At 41.9% G+C, this 20,591-nt stretch overlaps 1 protein-coding gene across 3 annotated transcripts in view; it reads right to left on the bottom strand.

Annotated features, from left to right (window-relative positions):
• Window positions 1–17,290: 17,290 nt before the first annotated feature.
• HNF4G (hepatocyte nuclear factor 4 gamma) overlaps window positions 17,291–20,591 on the bottom strand; it is a 264,222-nt gene continuing 260,921 nt past the window's right edge. For 2 of the 3 annotated variants that reach the window (XM_069731504.1, XM_069731502.1), the window contains exon 10: window positions 17,291–19,307. In XM_069731504.1, coding sequence (XP_069587605.1) covers window positions 19,189–19,307 — 119 coding nt within the window. In that variant the 3' untranslated portion in view covers window positions 17,291–19,188. The remainder of the gene's footprint in view (window positions 19,308–20,591) is intronic. The other variant, XM_069731503.1, reaches the window with a different exon arrangement.

Genomic DNA, 20,591 nt, shown 5'->3' with positions numbered 1-20,591 from the left:
CTGGCTTGGGGATAAAAAGGATAAAAAGCATTTAGTTTGATTAGATTGCATGGTGCACCCTTGGAGGAGATTTGATGCATTGTTTAGTACCTTCAATTAGCATGAACTGCAGTTTCCTTCAGTGTTGATTAGCGGTGATCACTAAAGGTATCGTCACACTCAGCAACTTTACAACAAGAACGACAACGTTCCGTGATGTTGCAGCGTCCTGGATAGCGATCTCGTTGTGTTTGACACGCAGCAGCGATCTGGCTCCCGCTGTGACATCGCTGGTCGGAGCTAGAAGTCCGGAACTTTAATTGGTCGTCAGGTCGGCGTGTATCGTCATGTTTGACAGCAAAAGCAACGATGCCTGCAACGTATTACATGGAGCGAACAACCAGCGAGAACGATAAGTGAGTCGCCGTTACGTCACTGGATCGCTCCTGCATCGTTCTGGAGCTGCTGTGTTTGACGTCTCTACAGCGACCTAAACAGCGACGCTCCAGCGATCGGCTCGTTGTCTATATCGCTGCAGCGTCGCTGAATGTGACGGTGCCTTAATTCAGAGTGAGAGTTGCTACAGGGAGTGCAAAGAAGAGATGTGCATAATAGCTTATTGTTTTTTAAGCCCCTTTCAGGCCTACTGAAACAAGAAAAATGTCGCAGGGCTAGACTAATTAGAATCTGACTTTTGGGGAAAACTTGTAGTGAAGTTTCTAAGTCGCTCATCTCTAGTGATAATCTCTGTACAGTGTTGTGGAATATGTTGGCACCACTTAAGCAAAGAAATATAATACTTATGAGTCAGCTTTGAAAATGAGTTAATAATTTAGTGTATAGAGTAAATCACTTGTTATTATTGGAGTCAGTGATTTATTGGCGATCAGTTCTTACTATATCCAGCTCAATAAATACAAGAAACTAATAATGACTAAAAATAATTGGGTTGATTTAAAATTTGTGACAAGACAGATCTAATGATTAATAGCACTACTGTCTTCTTTCTGTATTAAAAAAAATACCTGTATGCATCACTGAGGCAGACAATTGATAAGGGAATTTCTCCCCAATGGCTATAAATATACGTACTCATTATCTCCTATTCTGTTTTGTTTTTCAGCATGTGCATTGAAATCAACAAATAAAATAATAGTAATAATGATAAGAATTGATGATAGATATAAACTGTCAATGAAATTGGGTACTGTACTCGCTTTTAATGAGGAGCGTTGTTTGTGCAGTCTATAAATGATAGCAGGTTCAGATTACTCTGCCTGAACTAGCAAAATTGTGTCCTAGTTAATCAGCATCACCTGGGAGTTGATTATCTCATCAAGATATGTGGAACGCCATAGTTACTCTCCATCTCCTCCTCAGCGGAAAACATAGTGAACCATGTGAAGGAATAATTTATTTTCATTTAATCTGCTGATTTCTTATTGTATACTATGCTTCAAGTATCATCACCAAACTTTACATTCATCATGGCTTGTTACCTTCCATATTAAGATAGCATTATCATGACAATTGTGTACAATAAGAATAAAGTCTTCAATGATTCGTATTGACATTTGATTTAATATCACATTACAGATATGGCAAGGATTCTGAAAGTAGGGAGTTTACAGTTGTGCTCAAAAGTTTACATACCCCTGCAGAAATTTTGCTTTCTTGGCCTTTTTTTCAGAGAATATGAATAATAGCACCAAAACTTTTCCTCCACTCATGGTTAGTGGTTGGGTGAAGCCATTTATTGCCAAACTACTGTGCTTTCTCTTTTGAAATCATAATGCAACCCAAAACATCCAAATGACCCTGATTAAAAGTTCACATACCCCATTTAGTAATACTGTGTATTGAGCCCTTTAACATCAATGACAGCTTGAAGTCTTTTGTGGTAGTTGTGGATGAGGTTCTCTATTTTCTCAGAGGGTAAAGCTGCCCACTCTTCTTAGCAAAAAGCCTACAGTTCCTGTAAATTCCTAGGCTGACTATCATGAACTGTGTGCTTGAGATCTCCCCAGAGTGGCTCAATAATATTGAGGTCAGGAGACTGAGACGGCCACTCCAGAACCTTCACTTTGTTCTGATGTAGGCTTTGGCTAGTGGACTAGAGCACCCACTGACCCCCCCATGTCTCCACAGTAGGGTAACAATCTCCACATTTAGGAAAGTCCTAAAAAAGGGCTGTTGATTGTTCCGGTGGCTGCATCCATGTACTGATGTTGGTTCTGGTGCTGTATCCATGTATTAATAGTGGATCTGGTGCTCTATTCAAATTCTGATGTTGGTTCTAATGCTGTATTTATATTCTAATAATGGTTCACGTGCTGTATTCAAGTGAGGATGATAGCTATAATATTTTTCTATAATGAGCCATCTGTATTTCGAAGATTTGGGATGTTGAATAAATATTAAAGTTGTACTTTATTTATGTGCACATAAAAGGTAAACAGTGACCATCCTGCAAATTACACACAAGCAAATGATCATAATTAACTGTCAGTGCCTAATGAAGGAGAGATAAACATCCTGCAGAAATTTCTGCTAGGTGTGGTAATCTAAATTATTTAAGACTTTAATTTATTTTCTGTCATGTTTGACCATTTTATATCAGAAGAGAGGTTGTTGGGCTTTCAGAAGAAAGGCTGTTGGGGGCTATCAGAAAATGGCTCTTGGGGCCATCAAAAGAAGGACGTTTGGGGATATTAGAAGAGGGGCTTCTGAAGCTATCAGAAGAGAGGCTATCAGAAGTGGGGCTGTCAGAAAAGGGGCTGTTAGTAACAAAGTAACATAGTTAGTAAGGCCGAAAAAAGACATTTGTCCATCCAGTTCAGCCTATATTCCATCATAATAAATCCCCAGATCTACGTCCTTCTACAGAACCTAATTGTATGATACAATATTGTTCTGCTCCAGGAAGACATCCAGGCCTATCTTGAACCCCCCGACTGAGTTCGCCATCACCACCTCCTCAGGCAAGCAATTCCAGATTCTCAATGCCCTAACAGTAAAGAATCCTCTTCTATGTTGGTGGAAAAACCTTCTCTCCTCCAGACGCAAAGAATGCCCCCTTGTGCCCGTCACCTTCCTTGGTATAAACAGATCCTCAGCGAGATATTTGTATTGTCCCCTTATATACTTATACATGGTTATTAGATCGCCCCTCAGTCGTCTTTTTTCTAGACTAAATAATCCTAATTTCGCTAATCTATCTGGGTATTGTAGTTCTCCCATCCCCTTTATTAATTTTGTTGCCCTCCTTTGTACTCTCTCTAGTTCCATTATATCCTTCCTGAGCACCGGTGCCCAAAACTGGACACAGTACTCCATGTGCGGTCTAACTAGGGATTTGTACAGAGGCAGTATAATGCTCTCATCATGTGTATCCAGACCTCTTTTAATGCACCCCATGATCCTGTTTGCCTTGGCAGCTGCTGCCTGGCACTGGCTGCTCCAGGTAAGTTTATCATTAACTAGGATCCCCAAGTCCTTCTCCCTGTCAGATTTACCCAGTGGTTTCCCATTCAGTGTGTAATGGTGACATTGATTCCTTCTTCCCATGTGTATAACCTTACATTTATCATTGTTAAACCTCATCTGCCACCTTTCAGCCCAAGTTTCCAACTTATCCAGATCCATCTGTAGCAGAATACTATCTTCTCTTGTATTAACTGCTTTACATAGTTTTGTATCATCTGCAAATATCGATATTTTACTGTGTAAACCTTCTACCAGATCATTAATGAATATGTTGAAGAGAACAGGTCCCAATACCGACCCCTGCGGTACCCCACTGGTCACAGCGACCCAGTTAGAGACTATACCATTTATAACCACCCTCTGCTTTCTATCACTAAGCCAGTTACTAACCCATTTACACACATTTTCCCCCAGACCAAGCATTCTCATTTTGTGTACCAACCTCTTGTGCGGCACGGTATCAAACGCTTTGGAAAAATCGAGATATACCACGTCCAATGACTCACCGTGGTCCAGCCTATAGCTTACCTCTTCATAAAAACTGATTAGATTGGTTTGACAGGTGCTATTAGAAGAGAAGACATTAGAACAGAAGCTGTTGGGGCTGTAAGAAGAGGGATTGTTATTGGCTATAAGAAGAGAGGCTATCAGAAGTGGGGCTATTGGGGCTATTAGAAGGGGGCTATTGAGGTGATCAGAAGAGGGGCTATTGTGGCTGTCAGAAGAGGGGCTGTTGCATCCACCAGAAGAGAGACTGATGGGGCTATCAATAGAATGGTTGTTGGGGGCTATCAGAAGAGGGGCTATCGAAAGAGGAGATGTTAGTGCTTTCAGAGTAGCGCTATTAGAAGTGGAACTAATTGTCTATCAGAAGAGGGGCAGTTGGGGCCATCAGAAGAGTTGATGTTGAGGTAATCAGAAGAGGGGCTGTTGGAGGCATTAGAAGAAGGGTTGCTGCAATTATCAGAGGAGGAAATGCTGGAGTAATCATAAAATGGGCTGTTGGGGAAAATCTGAAGAGAAATTGTTGGGGGCATCAGAAGAGTGGCTGTTTGTGCCATCAGAATAGGAGCTGTAACAGCTATTAGAAGAGGGGCTATAGGGAATATCAGAAGAGGGTCTGTTGGGAGCTATCAGATGAGGGGCTGTTTGGGGCCATCAGAAGAGGGCCTGTTTGGGGCCATCACAAGATGGGCTATTGGGTGACAGCCTACTGGGAGTTGTGGGGGACATTATACTTGGGGCTATGGAAACATCATATTTATAAGTGGTTGTGAAGGGAATTATACTGTGGTCTGTGGAGACATTTTACTGTAAATGGTGTTATGGTGACTACAGTGGGGCAAAAAAGTATTTAGTCAGTCAGCAATAGTGCAAGTTCCACCACTTAAAAAGATGAGAGGCGTCTGTAATTTACATCATAGGTAGACCTCAACTATGGGAGACAAACTGAGAAAAAAAAATCCAGAAAATCACATTGTCTGTTTTATTAACATTTTATTTGCATATTATGGTGGAAAATAAGTATTTGGTCAGAAACAAACAATCAAGATTTCTGGCTCTCACAGACCTGTAACTTCTTCTTTAAGAGTCTCCTCTTTCCTCCACTCATTACCTGTAGTAATGGCACCTGTTTAAACTTGTTATCAGTATAAAAAGACACCTGTGCACACCCTCAAACAGTCTGACTCCAAACTCCACTATGGTGAAGACCAAAGAGCTGTCAAAGGACACCAGAAACAAAATTGTAGCCCTGCACCAGGCTGGGAAGACTGAATCTGCAATAGCCAACCAGCTTGGAGTGAAGAAATCAACAGTGGGAGCAATAATTAGAAAATGGAAGACATACAAGACCACTGATAATCTCCCTCGATCTGGGGCTCCAGGCAAAATCCCACCCCGTGGGGTCAAAATGATCACAAGAACGGTGAGCAAAAATCCCAGAACCACGCGGGGGGACCTAGTGAATGAACTGCAGAGAGCTGGGACCAATGTAACAAGGCCTACCATAAGTAACACACTACGCCACCATGGACTCAGATCCTGCAGTGCCAGACGTGTCCCACTGCTTAAGCCAGTACATGTCCGGGCCCGTCTGAAGTTTGCTAGAGAGCATTTGGATGATCCAGAGGAGTTTTGGGAGAATGTCCTATGGTCTGATGAAACCAAACTGGAACTGTTTGGTAGAAACACAACTTGCCGTGTTTGGAGGAAAAAGAATACTGAGTTGCATCCATCAAACACCATAGCTACTGTAAAGCATGGTGGTGGAAACATCATGCTTTGGGGCTGTTTCTCTGCAAAGGGGCCAGGACGACTGATCCGGGTACATGAAAGAATGAATGGGGCCATGTATCGCGAGATTTTGAGTCCATCCTCCTTCCATCAGCAAGGGCATTGAAGATGAAACGTGGCTGGGTCTTTCAACATGACAATGATCCAAAGCACACCGCCAGGGCAACGAAGGAGTGGCTTCGTAAGAAGCCTTTCAAGGTCCTGGAGTGGCCTAGCCAGTCTCCAGATCTCAACCCTATAGAAAACCTTTGGAGGGAGTTGAAAGTCCGTGTTGCCAAGCGAAAAGCCAAAAACATCACTGCTCTAGAGGAGATCTGCATGGAGGAATGGGCCAACATACCAACAACAGTGTGTGGCAACCTTGTGAAGACTTACAGAAAACGTTTGACCTCTGTCATTGCCAACAAAGGATATATTACAAAGTATTGAGATGAAATTTTGTTTCTGACCAAATACTTATTTTCCACCATAATATGCAAATAAAATGTTAAAAAAACAGACAATGTGATTTTCTGGATTTTTTTTTCTCAGTTTGTCTCCCATAGTTGAGGTCTACCTATGATGTAAATTACAGACGCCTCTCATCTTTTTAAGTGGTGGAACTTGCACTATTGCTGACTGACTAAATACTTTTTTGCCCCACTGTATACTGTTTAAGAGGTTGGAGGGGACATACTGAGGTCTATGGTATCCATACTGTTTTGGAGCTGTTTTGAAGCTTATATTGGGGTCGTGGTGACAATACTGGACAGTATATCATACTATGGAGGACATTTTACAGTATAGGAACTGTGGAAGCTAAATTGTATAGAGGGCTATGGTGGACATCATACTGTGCATTGAGGGCTGTGGTGATATCATACTGTGAAGGGGACAATTTGAGAAGGTGGTACAGTATGGCGAGAACAGTGTGGTAGAGGGTATGAGGGAATAGTGTAAAGAGAGAGGCACAGAATAGATATGGAGAAGGAAGAGCATGAAATGGGGGGCACAGTATGCAGACAATGTGGAGATATGGATATTGCAAGGCAAAACAGTGGAGGGGAGACACCTCTGGTTCATAATGTCAGAGTGTGTGACTTTATAGCTGATAATGGTAGATCGTGTGGAAACCTTACACCATAAAAGGCTTACTTAGCATACAGTATGGACAGATAATTTTATACAGAAAGCATTGTAATAATAATCTTATTTTTAAGGGCACTGTCTTGGGATGTGTTGCAGAAGTCTGCAGAGATGATTGGTGATGGTGAAAAGTCATCATGGCATCTTGACAAGACACCGATGAAGTGAAAGAGAACAACTCAGAGAAGATGCCAAATATATGTATCTGGATATAAATGTTTACTTATTGATACTAACTATGTCTTGTCAGCACTATCGGTTCGGCATGGTCTGCAGTCTGAAAATAACTGAGTGATAACAACAACTCCCAACATCTCATTACCATTATTAAAGGGAACCTGTCACCCCGTTTTTTCAAGAAGAGCTAAAAATAGCGTTAAATAGGGGTAGAGCTGGGCTTTACATTAGTGTATTTTGGAGCCTTTATTCCCCACCTATGCTGCCAAAATACCTTTGTATAGTCGCCGTTTTGGGCTGTCACTCACGCTGGTCAGGTCATATGGGCGTGGTGACAGCGCTGTTTCTCCCCCAGATCTCCGTTGGTGGCGTAGTGGTGTGCGCATGTCCAAGTGGCGAATCCACTGCGCAGCTTCAAGGAAAATAGCGCAATCTGCGCTATTCAGCCATTTATCGTGGGCGCGGCCATCTTTGTGAGGCCGCGCGTGCGTAGGTGGTTCTTCTCGGCTTCCCGGGGCTTCAGGAAAATGGCCGCGGAATGCCGCGCGTGCGCAGATGGAGATCGCGGCGGCCATTTTCCTGCAGCCAAGATGCTATACAAATATTTATGGATCTGACTTGACATTACAATTGATTGCTATACAAAGCTTGGTAATATAGTCATGTACTGATATGGTTTCTAGTGACCTATTTATTTACTGATGAGGGTTCTGGTGCCATATTTATGTACTATTAATGGCTCTGGTAATAATAATAATAATAATAATAATAATAATTTTATTTATATAGCGCCAACATATTCCGCAGCGCTTTACAAATTATAGAGGGGACTTGTACAGACAATAGACATTACAGCATAACAGAAATACAGTTCAAAACAGATACCAGGAGGAGTGAGGGCCCTGCTCGCAAGCTTACAAACTATTTATGTACTGATGGTGATTTTGATTTCATATTCCTATTCTAATTATGGTTCTGGTGATGAATATAGAACCAGTACAACCATTATTATATGAATTTGTCACCAGAACCTCCATCAATATTATTATTATTATTTATTTATATAGCACCATTAATTCCATGGTGCTGTACATGAGAAAGGGGTTACATACATAGATATCGTTTACAGTGACAGACTGGTACAGAGGGGGAGAGGACCCTGTCCTTGCGGACTTACATTCTATGGGGTAATATGGCACCAGAACTACCATCAGTAAAGGAATCCGACACCAGAACCACCTTTTGTAGATGAATGCGTCACTAGAGTCACTGTTCGTACTGAAATATAGCAACAGAACCACCGTCAGTTTTTGTATTTGTTGCATGACTGATGCAAAAACCATCACACCTATACATTTATCTATAATGGGGACGGTTTAATTTCCATTAGTGTATCTGACAAATGCTGGAAATTACATTTCCAGTTGAGTCTCACCCCTAAAGTACACCATTTGTTTTTACTTTTGCTGGTATTTTTTGTGAAAAAGGTAACAATTGTAGTAGAAGTGATTGCCAGAACTTACCTTCTGACACATCAGAAGGAGGGGTATGTCAGTTGTCTTATTACCTTAATCTCTGACCTACCCATTTGCTTGGGAGCTGAGAGTTCATCAAGGGTGGGCCGGGTGTTTACAGTTTCATCTGCCTATGGCACCAAAATATCTTGTAATTGCCATGGATAGGAGTTACATAGGAAGTAATTCTGTAACCCTTGGGTAATATTGCCACGTCCATGATTTACATCTAATGCTAGGCAATGTAATACATCTATAGATTTAGAGTGCTTGCTATGGCATTTGATAATATTGTTCATTCCCAAAGCAATGAGTGAATTAGTCAGTGTCTTGAGGAACCTTTCTGAGACAATAATTGAATCAGAATTCAGCTTCATAAAAGGCCATGTATAATTTCAGACTGAACATCGTGCGACAAGCATTTTATTTTTATAGATAATAGAAACAAAGAAGACAATAGTTGATCCAGAACATAGTGTAAAGAACATCAAATGACAAGCTGATGAAATACTTTGATCCTAGAATCTTCACATTATAATGATGTCATTTTAAAATGTACATAAATTATATGATATCTACTATATAATTATCTAAGGGTTACTTCCATCTTTCTGTCCTTCAGTCTTTCTGTCTGTCACGGATATTCATTGGTCGCGGCCTCTGTCTGTCATGGAATCCAAGTCGCTGATTGGTCTCGCCAGCTAACTGTCATGGCTGCCGCGGCCAATCAGCGACGGCCACAGTCTGAATAGTCCCTCCCCTACTCCCCTGCAGTCACAGTGCCTGCTCCATACTCCCCGTAGTCAGTGTGCCCGGTGCCCGCTCCATACTCCCCGCAGTCAGTGTCCCCGGCGCCCGCTCCTTACTCCCCGTAGTCAGTGTCCACGATGCCTGCTCCATACTCCCTGCTCCATACTCCCGCAGTCAGTGTTTCCCTGGCGCCCGCTCCATACTCCCCGTAGTCAGTGTCCCCGATGCCTGCTCCATACTCCCCGCAGTCAGTGTCCCCGGCGCCCGCTCCATACTCCCCGCAGTCAGTGTCCCCGATGCCTGCTCCATACTCCCCGCAGTCAGTGTCCCCGGCGCCCGCTCCATACTCCCCGCAGTCAGTGTCCCCGGCGCCCGCTCCATACTCCCCGTAGTCAGTGTCCACAATGCCTACTCCATACTCCCCGCAGTCAGCACCCGCTCCATACTTCCCTCCGGTCACCGCTCACAGAGGGTTAATGCCAGCGGTAACGGACTGAGTCAATAGTAAAAAGATCTAAGGTTAAAAATAATAAAAAAACAAAAAACCTGCTATTCTCACCTTTCGCCGTCGGACGATGCGCTCGCGTCGGCCACCATCTTCCGTTCCCAGAGATGCATTGCGAACTTACCCAGAAGACTTAGCGGTCTCACGAGACCGCTAAGTCATCTGGGTAATTTCGCAATACATCCTGGGAACGGAAGATGGCGGCCGCATCACACAGCTTCGCTGGATCCCAGGGGTGAGTATATAACTATTTTTTATTTTAATTGTTGTTTTTAACAGGGATATGGTGCACACACTGCTAAATACTGCGTGGGCAGTGTTATATACCTACATGTCCGGGCAATATACTACGTGACTGGGCAATATAATATGTGACTGGGCAATATACTACGTGACTGGGCAATATACTACATGACTGGGCAATATACTACGTGGATCTGTGCTGAATACTATGTCCCTGGGCAATATACTACATGACTGGGAAATATACTACATGGCTCTGTGCTGAATACTATGTTGCTGGGCAATATACTATGTGGCTGGGGAATATACTATGTAACTGGGCAATATAATACATGACTGGGCAATATACTACATGGCTGGGCAATATACTACGTCGCTGTGCAATATACTACGTCGCTGGGCAATATAATACGTGACTGGGCAATATACTACGTGACTAGGCAATATACTACGTGGCTCTGTGCTGAATACTACGTCCCTGGGCAATATACTACGTGATTGGGCAATATACTATATGGCTCTGTGCTGAATACTATGTCGCTGGGCAATATACTATGTGGCTGGGGAATATACTACGTGAATGGGCAATATAATATGTGACTGGGCAATATACTACGTGACTGGGCAATATACTACATGACTGGGCAATATACTACGTGGCTCTGTGCAGAATACTACGTTGCTGGGCAATATACTACATGACTGGGCAATATACTATACCATCGGGTCCGGATGGCATACACCCACGAGTACTAAGAGAACTAAGTAATGTAATAGATAAACCATTATTTCTTATTTTTAGGGACTCTATAGCGACGGGGTCTGTTCCGCAGGACTGGCGCATAGCAAATGTGGTGCCAATATTCAAAAAGGGCTCTAAAAGTGAACCTGGAAATTATAGGCCAGTAAGTCTAACCTCTATTGTTGGTAAAATATTTGAAGGGTTTCTGAGGGATGTTATTCTGGATTATCTCAATGAGAATAACTGTTTAACTCCATATCAGCATGGGTTTATGAGAAATCGCTCCTGTCAAACCAATCTAATCTGTTTTTATGAAGAGGTAAGCTATAGGCTGGACCACGGTGAGTCATTGGACGTGGTATATCTCGATTTTTCCAAAGCGTTTGATACCGTGCCGCACAAGAGGTTGGTACACAAAATGAGAATGCTTGGTCTGGGGGAAAATGTGTGTAAATGGGTTAGTAACTGGCTTAGTGATAGAAAGCAGAGGGTGGTTATAAATGGTATAGTCTCTAACTGGGTCGCTGTGACCAGTGGGGTACCGCAGGGGTCGGTATTGGGACCTGTTCTCTTCAACATATTCATTAATGATCTGGTAGAAGGTTTACACAGTAAAATATCGATATTTGCAGATGATACAAAACTATGTAAAGCAGTTAATACAAGAGAAGATAGTATTCTGCCACAGATGGATCTGGATAAGTTGGAAACTTGGGCTGAAAGGTGGCAGATGAGGTTTAACAATGATAAATGTAAGGTTATACACATGGGAAGAAGGAATCAATATCACCATTACACACTGAACGGGAAACCACTGGGTAAATCTGACAGGGAGAAGGACTTGGGGATCCTAGTTAATGATAAACTTACCTGGAGCAGCCACTGCCAGGCAGCAGCCGCCAAGGCAAACAGGATCATGGGGTGCATTAAGAGAGGTCTGGATACACATGATGAGAGCATTATACTGCCTCTGTACAAATCCCTAGTTAGACCGCACATGGAGTACTGTGTCCAGTTTTGGGCACCGGTGGTCAGGAAGGATATAATGGAACTAGAGAGAGTACAAAGGAGGGCAACAAAATTAATAAAGGGGATGGGAGAACTACAATACCCAGATAGATTAGCGAAATTAGGATTATTTAGTCTAGAAAAAAGACGACTGAGGGGCGATCTAATAACCATGTATAAGTATATAAGGGGACAATACAAATATCTCGCTGAGGATCTGTTTATACCAAGGAAGGTGATGGGCACAAGAGGGCATTCTTTGCGTCTGGAGGAGAGAAGGTTTTCCACCAACATAGAAGAGGATTCTTTACTGTTAGGGCGGTGAGAATCTGGAATTGCTTGCCTGAGGAGGTGGTGAGGGCGAACTCAGTCGAGGGGTTCAAGAGAGGCCTGGATGTCTTCCTGGAGCAGAACAATATTGTATCATACAATTATTAGGTTCTGTAGAAGGACGTAGATCTGGGGATTTATTATGATGGAATATAGGCTGAACTGGATGGACAAATGTCTTTTTTCGGCCTTACTAACTATGTTACTATGTTACTATATGACTGGGCAATATACTACATGGCTCTGTGCTTAATACTATGTTGCTGGGCAATATACTATGTGGCTGGGGAATATACTACGTAACTGGGCAATATACTACGTGGCTGGACAATATACTACGTGGCTGTGCAATATACTACGTGGCTGTGCAATATACTATGTGGCTGGGCAATATACTACGTGGCTGGGCAATATACTACGTGGCTGGCAATATACTACGTGACTGGGCAATATTCTACATGGCTGTGTAATATACTACGTGGCTGAAACACCAAAAACAGGCAAAGATGCTTACCTGTCTAAACAGGCCTCAATACAAATGCACAAGCAGGGTGCAGCGGACCCAAACAAAATAGCAAGTGCACAGGTGCAATACCTAATGAAACAGCCAGCCTTCAATAAGGGTTTGGCCGTGTGGTACACCAATGCACTAAGATAAAATACTCTGTATGTGGCGTGTTCACACAAGGAATACAAAGCGTCTGGCTACAGCCTATTAATGACGCCATATGGCGGGCTGCCCAGTGCTAAAAATGCATCCCGTGCGAACAGAGGCCACAGTGTACAGAACAATTCGGGCCCAGCTGCACCCTGCAAAAAATATACGTGCAAAAAAACATATAAATATATGTAAGGTCTTAGTTGATATTAGGGCCATAATATGGAAGCTGGCAACCCACGCCAAGGGTCCTTACGTATTGCCAGTCCTACTCTAACATGAAAAACACCAAAAAAGGACACATTCAAGAAAAAACACCAAAAACAGGCAAAGATGCTTACCTTACATATATTTATATGTTTTTTTGCACGTATATTTTTTGCAGGGTGCAGCTGGGCCCGAATTGTTCTGTACACTGTGGCCTCTGTTCGCACGGGATGCATTTTTAGCACTGGGCAGCCCGCCATATGGCGTCATTAATAGGCTGTAGCCAGACGCTTTGTATTCCTTGTGTGAACACGCCACATACAGAGTATTTTATCTTAGTGCATTGGTGTACCACACGGCCAAACCCTTATTGAAGGCTGGCTGTTTCATTAGGTATTGCACCTGTGCACTTGCTATTTTGTTTGGGTCCGCTGCACCCTGCTTGTGCATTTGTATTGAGGCCTGTTTAGACAGGTAAGCATCTTTGCCTGTTTTTGGTGTTTTTTCTTGAATGTGTCCTTTTTTGGTGTTTTTTATACTACGTGGCTGGGCAATATACTATGTGACTAGGCAATATACTACGTGGCTGGGCAATATACTGTGAGGATGGGCAATATACTACGTGGGCTGGGCAATATACTACGTGGGCTGTGCAATATACTATGTGACTGGACAATATACTACATGGGCTGTGCAATATACTACGTGACTGGGCAATATACTACGTGACTGGGCAATATACTACGTGGCTGGACAATATACTACGAGGTTGGGCAATATACTACGTGGGCTGGGCAATATACTACGTGGACATGCATATTCTAGAATACCCGATGCGTTAGAATTGGGCCACCATCTAGTTATAATATAAATGCCTTGTCATAGAAATTATGGACTACATGTCATACTTTTACAAGTATCATTACTACTTTATGGAAAATATGTAATGAAATCTTCCTTTTTTAGCTTTCAATGTTGTAGCACTTCATCTCCTAAAAGGAACCTGTCAGGTCCTCTATGCTCTCCAACCAAGTACCATTCACCTATGTATGAGCCTTCTCTTCTGCCATTGCTCTTCGGAGTATACAGCGATGATGAGGTTTCTAGTAATGCCATGATCATAGGGCATAGTCAAAGCTGGAGACACAAAAGAGTGAGGAAGACAGAAGTTGGAAGACAAAACTGTAGGTGGATGAAGGAAGCGAGCCCACAGGGGACTGAACAGGTGAGGGTGAGGACAGTATAATCTTATTTTTATCCACTCCATTTATTTTGCTCTGTCGTTTGGAGAGACCTTAAAGCGAATCTGTCAGCAGAGTTTTGCTTAGTAAACTACACACACGGTAAGGTTGGTGCTGTTGAACTGAATTAATGACACCTTGTGTTAGGTGTCGAGTTCCCACCACTGCACAGGGGGAATCTCGAGCCACCTCCGCTGTGGTCTCTCATTCTTCTTCAGCTGCAGTGGAGCCTGCTCAGCGGAGATGTCGGTCCCAGCGTCTGGCTCAGTCAGATACTGTGTGCTTGGTTACTGCTGATCTTCCAGGCTCAGCCATTGTAACCAGCACTGTCAGCGGCGAGCAGATGCTCCTGGGACTAAGTCCTGCTTTTCTGCTACTGAGCATGCCCAAGGGATGTCCTCTCATTGGAGGTCGGGGGTCACATGCTCAGGTCCTGAAGCAGTTCCAATTGGACCACTAGGAAGGTTCTGGAGAGCTTCCTCTATAAAAGGCCATGCGCTAGTATCAACCTATGTTCATGTGTGTATGAGCTTAGCTACCTCGTGGTCTTTGTCAGCATGTGCTCAGGGTCGGCTGTAAGCTGTTAGAATTCCGGCCCCTCCGGAGAGGAGTCTGTGTGTATGAATTCAGGGTTGGCGTATAGCCACTAGAATTCCGGCACCTCCAGAGAGGCGTTGGAGCATATGAATTCAGGTCTGGCGTATAGCCACTAGAATTCCAGCACATCCGGAGCGGAGTTGTTTGAGTGCTGTTGCTGACTGTACGACCACTGTACGCTACTTGCTCCATTTATGAGCTTTGATCCCCTGTGAGGTTAACAGGGCACAGCGTCTTGTTTAATCCCGGCGACTCTGTGCAGGCCGGGTGACGGAACCCGTGTCTATTCAGGTGCAGTGCCGCCATATAGTGCTGCCATTTAGTAGCAGCAGGTTCCACTCCTACAAAGTGGACCCCGGGCTGCGAATGCACCTATTCTACCTTAATATTTACGCGAAGTGTTGACCAGCCCTATCACCTTGGTTGATGAAATCTGTCATGTGGTTGTTGTTGTTTAACCTTTTTTTGCAGTTTTAGTTCATGAGATTCCTGTGCTTCGGGGCAGCCTGTTGGCAGGTCTTTATGTGGTACTCATATTCACACATTCCTTCTTATGGGCTTATGACAGTTCACTGATCTTTCATCATCACAAAAAAATTAACTTCAGCAAAATGGCGCTGGCGGCAGGCAGCTCATACATACTAGCATCTAACATTTGCCGACTGATGCTACTGCCCAAGTGCCACCGCTGCCATTTTGCTGCAGCCAATTATTTTTCTCCAGCAAAATGGTATGAGCATCAGCACTTGCGTAATACTTGCAACTGCACATGCACTACCACTGGCACCATTTTGGGATTGCACAGTAGCTGGAGCCATTTTGCTGATGTTATTTTTTTATAAGCCAACAATATTACATGCGTTATGCGAAAGATGCTACTGCGCATGGGCCTCTAATGCCATTTTGCTGAAGTAAATTTTTTTTTCTAAGCCAACAATATTATATTCATTATGTAAAATAGGAGGCAGATCTGAAGCATCAGTAACCTGTCATAAGCCCATAAGGATTAATATGTGAACAGAGCACCACATAAAGCCACATTCAGGCTGCCCTGAAGCACCAGAACCTCAATAACTGAAAACTGCAAATAAAGATTAAACAACAACCACAAGATGGATTTTATCAACCAAGGTATCATTTTAAGAGCACCAACCTGACAGTGTCTGTAGTTTACTGAGCAAAATCCTGCTAACAGGTTTGTTGTAATAATAATAATAATAATCTTTATTTATATAGCGCCAACATATTCCGCAGCGCTTTACAGTTTAACAGTTTCAAACACAAAAGTCATAAGTAACAACGTTAACAATACAATAATTAAAGCAAAATAAGACGACCCTGCTCGTGAGAGCTTACAATCTACAATGAGGTGGGGGAGATACAAAGTACAGGTGTGTATTTACAATGATGTATTTACAATCATGGTCCAGCCATCTTCAGGGGTTGGGGAATAGATGGGGATAGTGAATGGGCTACACACACAAACATAACATAACTTTGATTAGGGAACGTGATAGGCCGCTCTGAACAAATGTGTTTTGAGCGAGCGCCTAAAACTATGCAAATTATGGATGGTCCTAATATCTTGGGGTAGAGCATTCCAGAGGATTGGCGCAGCACGGGAGAAGTCTTGGAGTCGGGAGTGGGAGGTACGGATTAGTGCAGAGGTTAGCCGAAAGTCATTTGCAGAGCGCAGTGGTCTGTTAGGCTGATAGACAGAAATGAGGGAGGAGATTGTAAAGCATACAATGGCTTTTACCTGTAATTCATTTTGTATTGAATAAATTCAACGGAATTTGAATTTATACGCAATATTCTGACTAGCCTGGTGAGTAGAATTTTGGCAGATTTGCTCATCTTTAAATTGAAACTGTGTTGGATAAATCTATTAAGTAAGATATTTAGCGAAAAAAATCACAAATTTTGTTGCAAGTTTTATCAAAGCAAAAAGTTGCGTCTTCTTCATTTTACACTGATTTTAGTGTTAATTTAAACTTTAATCTATACCTGCTCGTAGCAGGCTAGTATTTGCTTTCCTGCCGCATAGTTGTACAAAAATGTAAAAAAGAAAATGTAGCGGCTAATGACTTGTAAAACATATGTTGCATTCTACTCCAAAGTGCTGTGAGCGGTGTATGAAATGATGTGTCAGTAAATTCCCTCTATATTCACTTTATACCTCAATTTATGTTTCTCTAGTGCAACTGACATGCAACAATCTAAAAAAGTTTCACCACATTATAATATTGCTGCATATTGATAGAATATGACATGTCATTAAGGTAGGTGTAGCTTCAGGACTACCATTGTGCAAGAATTTTCATTAACATTCAAGTTAATTCCTAAATTTATGTTTTATAGCTGCTAATCAATCAAAAATGGAAATAGACTGTAATATAAAAATATGTACAAATAAGAGACATGGAAACAATATGATTCAAAAGTTCTTTATTAAGTATAAAATAATTAAGCACTATTAAAGGTTTTATAACTGACAGTTTATTAAAATGGAATATCTGCTTAGAAGATAGAAATAGTAGCTTTATTCCAACTTTTATCTGCTGTATCTTTTTATTTTATATTTTGCTGCTATTTTATACAAGTAAACAAGCTTTGAAAAAAGAGAATATGTGAAAAATTAAATAGTATCACAGTGTCAAATGTACAAGCGTACTGTAAACATTTATTTTCATTGAGTGAAAGTCTTTTTTCATCCAGTGGGAACCACAATTGCAAATCTAATTATTGACTTTATTATACAATAATAACAAATAAAATAAAAATAATAATAGCTATTGCAATAAATGCATATACATAAAAGAAAAAATGACAGAACAATATGCATCACTCAAGTGGTAATATTTCTACTGGCAGAAGTAAACTTGTATGCTTCAAAGCAGGGTTGTAGATGAGGAGGGTCTGGAAGGAAATGTCCCCTACCACCAACATACAGGTGTTATATATTAGAGGATGCAATAAAAAACCTCTCTACCTCTGCATTTTCTAGGGTATTAAAGAAGCACTCCTCCCATCAAAGTTTTTATCCTCTTAGTATATTGCGATCATCATATTCTTTGGCACTTTGTGCTTACAATTTTCCATTTTTCTCTTCTACCCAGCTAAGGGTACTTTCACACTGGCGTTTTTTTTAATACGTCGTAATGCATCGTTTAGGGCAAAAACGCATCCTGCAAAATTGTTTGCAAGATGCGTTTTTGCCCCATAGAGTAACATTACCGACGCATTGCGACGTATTGTCATACGTCGCAACCGTCGTGCGACTGTTGCGCCGTGTTGTGGCGGACCGTCGGGAGCAAAAAACGTTAAATGTAACGCTTTTTGCTCCAGACGCACCGCTTTTTCCGACCGCGCATGCGCGGCCGGAACTCCGCCCCCACCTCCCCGCACCTCACAATGGGGCAGCGGATGCGCCGGAGAAATGCATCCGCTGCACCCGTTGTGTGGCGCTAACAACGCTAGCGTTGGAATCTCGGCCTGACGCAATGCGATGGGCCGAATTCCGACGCTAGTGGGAAAGTAGCCTAATTCTTCTCTTTTCTCTGCACTGTAGAAACAGAATGATTTTTTTCCATACAACAATCTTTCCCCTCTTCAACTCCTGACCCAGCTGCTCCCTCCTGCCAGGGACTTTTTTATTTACTTCTGACTCATACAGGAAAAATGGACCTCATATTTCTACATAGAGCTTACAGGGATTAAGCTAGTCCGTTTTTAATCATGTGATGTCAAGAACCTAATGGAGAAGAGAAAAAATAGCTGGGTAGAAAGGCAAAATAAGCAATTGTAGGTACACCGTATCAAAAAATACAATAATTGCATTATATTAAGCGGATAACAATTTGGATGGGAGTGTTTCTTTAGGATACATGGCTAAGGCATGGTTAAGGAAAGCCTTGATGAAACTCAACGACTTCAATGAAATTTTGACTGATTGGTTACTGTGATCTAAAAAACCAGGACAAGTCTAAGATCGCTTTTGCGGTACAGCACAGAATCAGCACATTTTAAGACATGAATATAACTTATGTCACATGCAAAGTATTTGTCAATGTTTGGCAATATTTTTCATGAAGAACAAATAGTACCAATATTACCATATATTCCCATGTCTGGTAATCTATGATTTTCAACACATAAATATTGTATTAGTATATGCACTGATAATGTAAAGTTTATAAGATATACATGACAAATATTTTGTTTCTTGGACATTTACTCAGGTGTCATCATGAGTCCTAGTTCAAAATTAAGGTCAAACTGGCAGTGTCCATGAACGTCCAGGCAACTTTTGTTGTACACAAAACGTGACATCATGGCTTTTGTTTCAAGATAGACTGATGTGTGATAACTGTTGCATGGTTTGTAGATATCTTATAATGTTCTTGTCCTGAGCCTTGAGGGGGAGAAGGTAGAGGTGTTTCAGGAGAAGCTAAAAATTTAAAATATAGAAAATATTTAACCATTATTATAATATTATATAAAAACATTGCTGAAGGTAAGTCACATTTTCTTTTGCTTACATGTGACATATAGTATCAGTAGAAGTATACATTTCACTTTATAAAATTGGTTATCTGTTATGGACATTCCCAGATTACCTCCAACTTAGACATGTGTATTATCAAAAATAGGTAGAACAAATCTTAACTTAAAATTGCTATGTACTGTAAGTTTAAGACATTTGCTCACAGGTTATATCCCCTTACCAATATATGACACACCATTACATTATATGTTGGGCCCTCTTCTTTCATGCAAGCTCAGGAGCTGAGTTGCGTCATTACCAGCAGACAATTACTATGCATACAATCAGACTCTCTAATAGCAGCAGGTGGAGTTGTTACCACTAAAATGTTGCTCTCTGACATCAGCACTTACAGTGCTCTTTCGGCTTGCCAGATGTTCCATTTCTTAATGCGATATGGCAGTCGGGTGTCTACTGAAGACCTCTGTGCCAGCCATGATGGTATTCCAGTGAAGACCAGCCGGTGTCTTACGTTCATAGGAGACTGTGATTTCTTATATATACCGTATGGTGAAATATTGTTGTATTGTATTACATTGTATATGTGATTGGACAATCACTGGTTAAAGCGAGCCTGTCACCCCCAAAATAAATTTTAATTGTACTATACAGTATTATAAGACTTTGGTACACCCTTGGTGTGGCCAAGCATTTAGTGAAAATTTACATCTCCTCATTTGAATATTGGGGCCCTTTCTCAGCTTATGATTGATAGTGCTGACTTCCCAGAGCAAGCCCTGTCAGAATGCTGCCAGAGTGTGTCCTTCCTCCTGTATTCGCCTCCCTGTCTCCTTTTTTTGATGCTGTTCCCTGCACTAATACACCTAGAGAGCAGCATCAAAAGAAAGGAGACAGGGACGAGAACGCGTGTGGCCGCACACAGCCGACAGTATTCAGACAGCTCTAGGAGGAAAGCACTGTCAATTAGAATCAGGGAAAGGGCCACAATATGCAAATTAGGAGACATAACGGCGCACCAAACTGTTAACCACACCAAGGTTGCACCATAGCGCTTCATTTGCATATAAATGTAAAGTTATTTTCTCAGGCATTGTACCAGTAAATGATACAGTGCTAGTATAGTTGTCATAGGAGCTGAGTCTCCTACAACATCATATAGCCCATTTAATATGCAGTTTGGGGATTACAGACACCATTTAAAGTCCCCTAGAGTAATTAACAGATAAA

This window comes from Ranitomeya imitator, chromosome 6 (assembly GCF_032444005.1).
Source record: "Ranitomeya imitator isolate aRanImi1 chromosome 6, aRanImi1.pri, whole genome shotgun sequence".
Classification (NCBI taxonomy): domain Eukaryota; kingdom Metazoa; phylum Chordata; class Amphibia; order Anura; family Dendrobatidae; genus Ranitomeya; species Ranitomeya imitator.
This window is presented reverse-complemented; position numbering and strand designations above follow the sequence as displayed.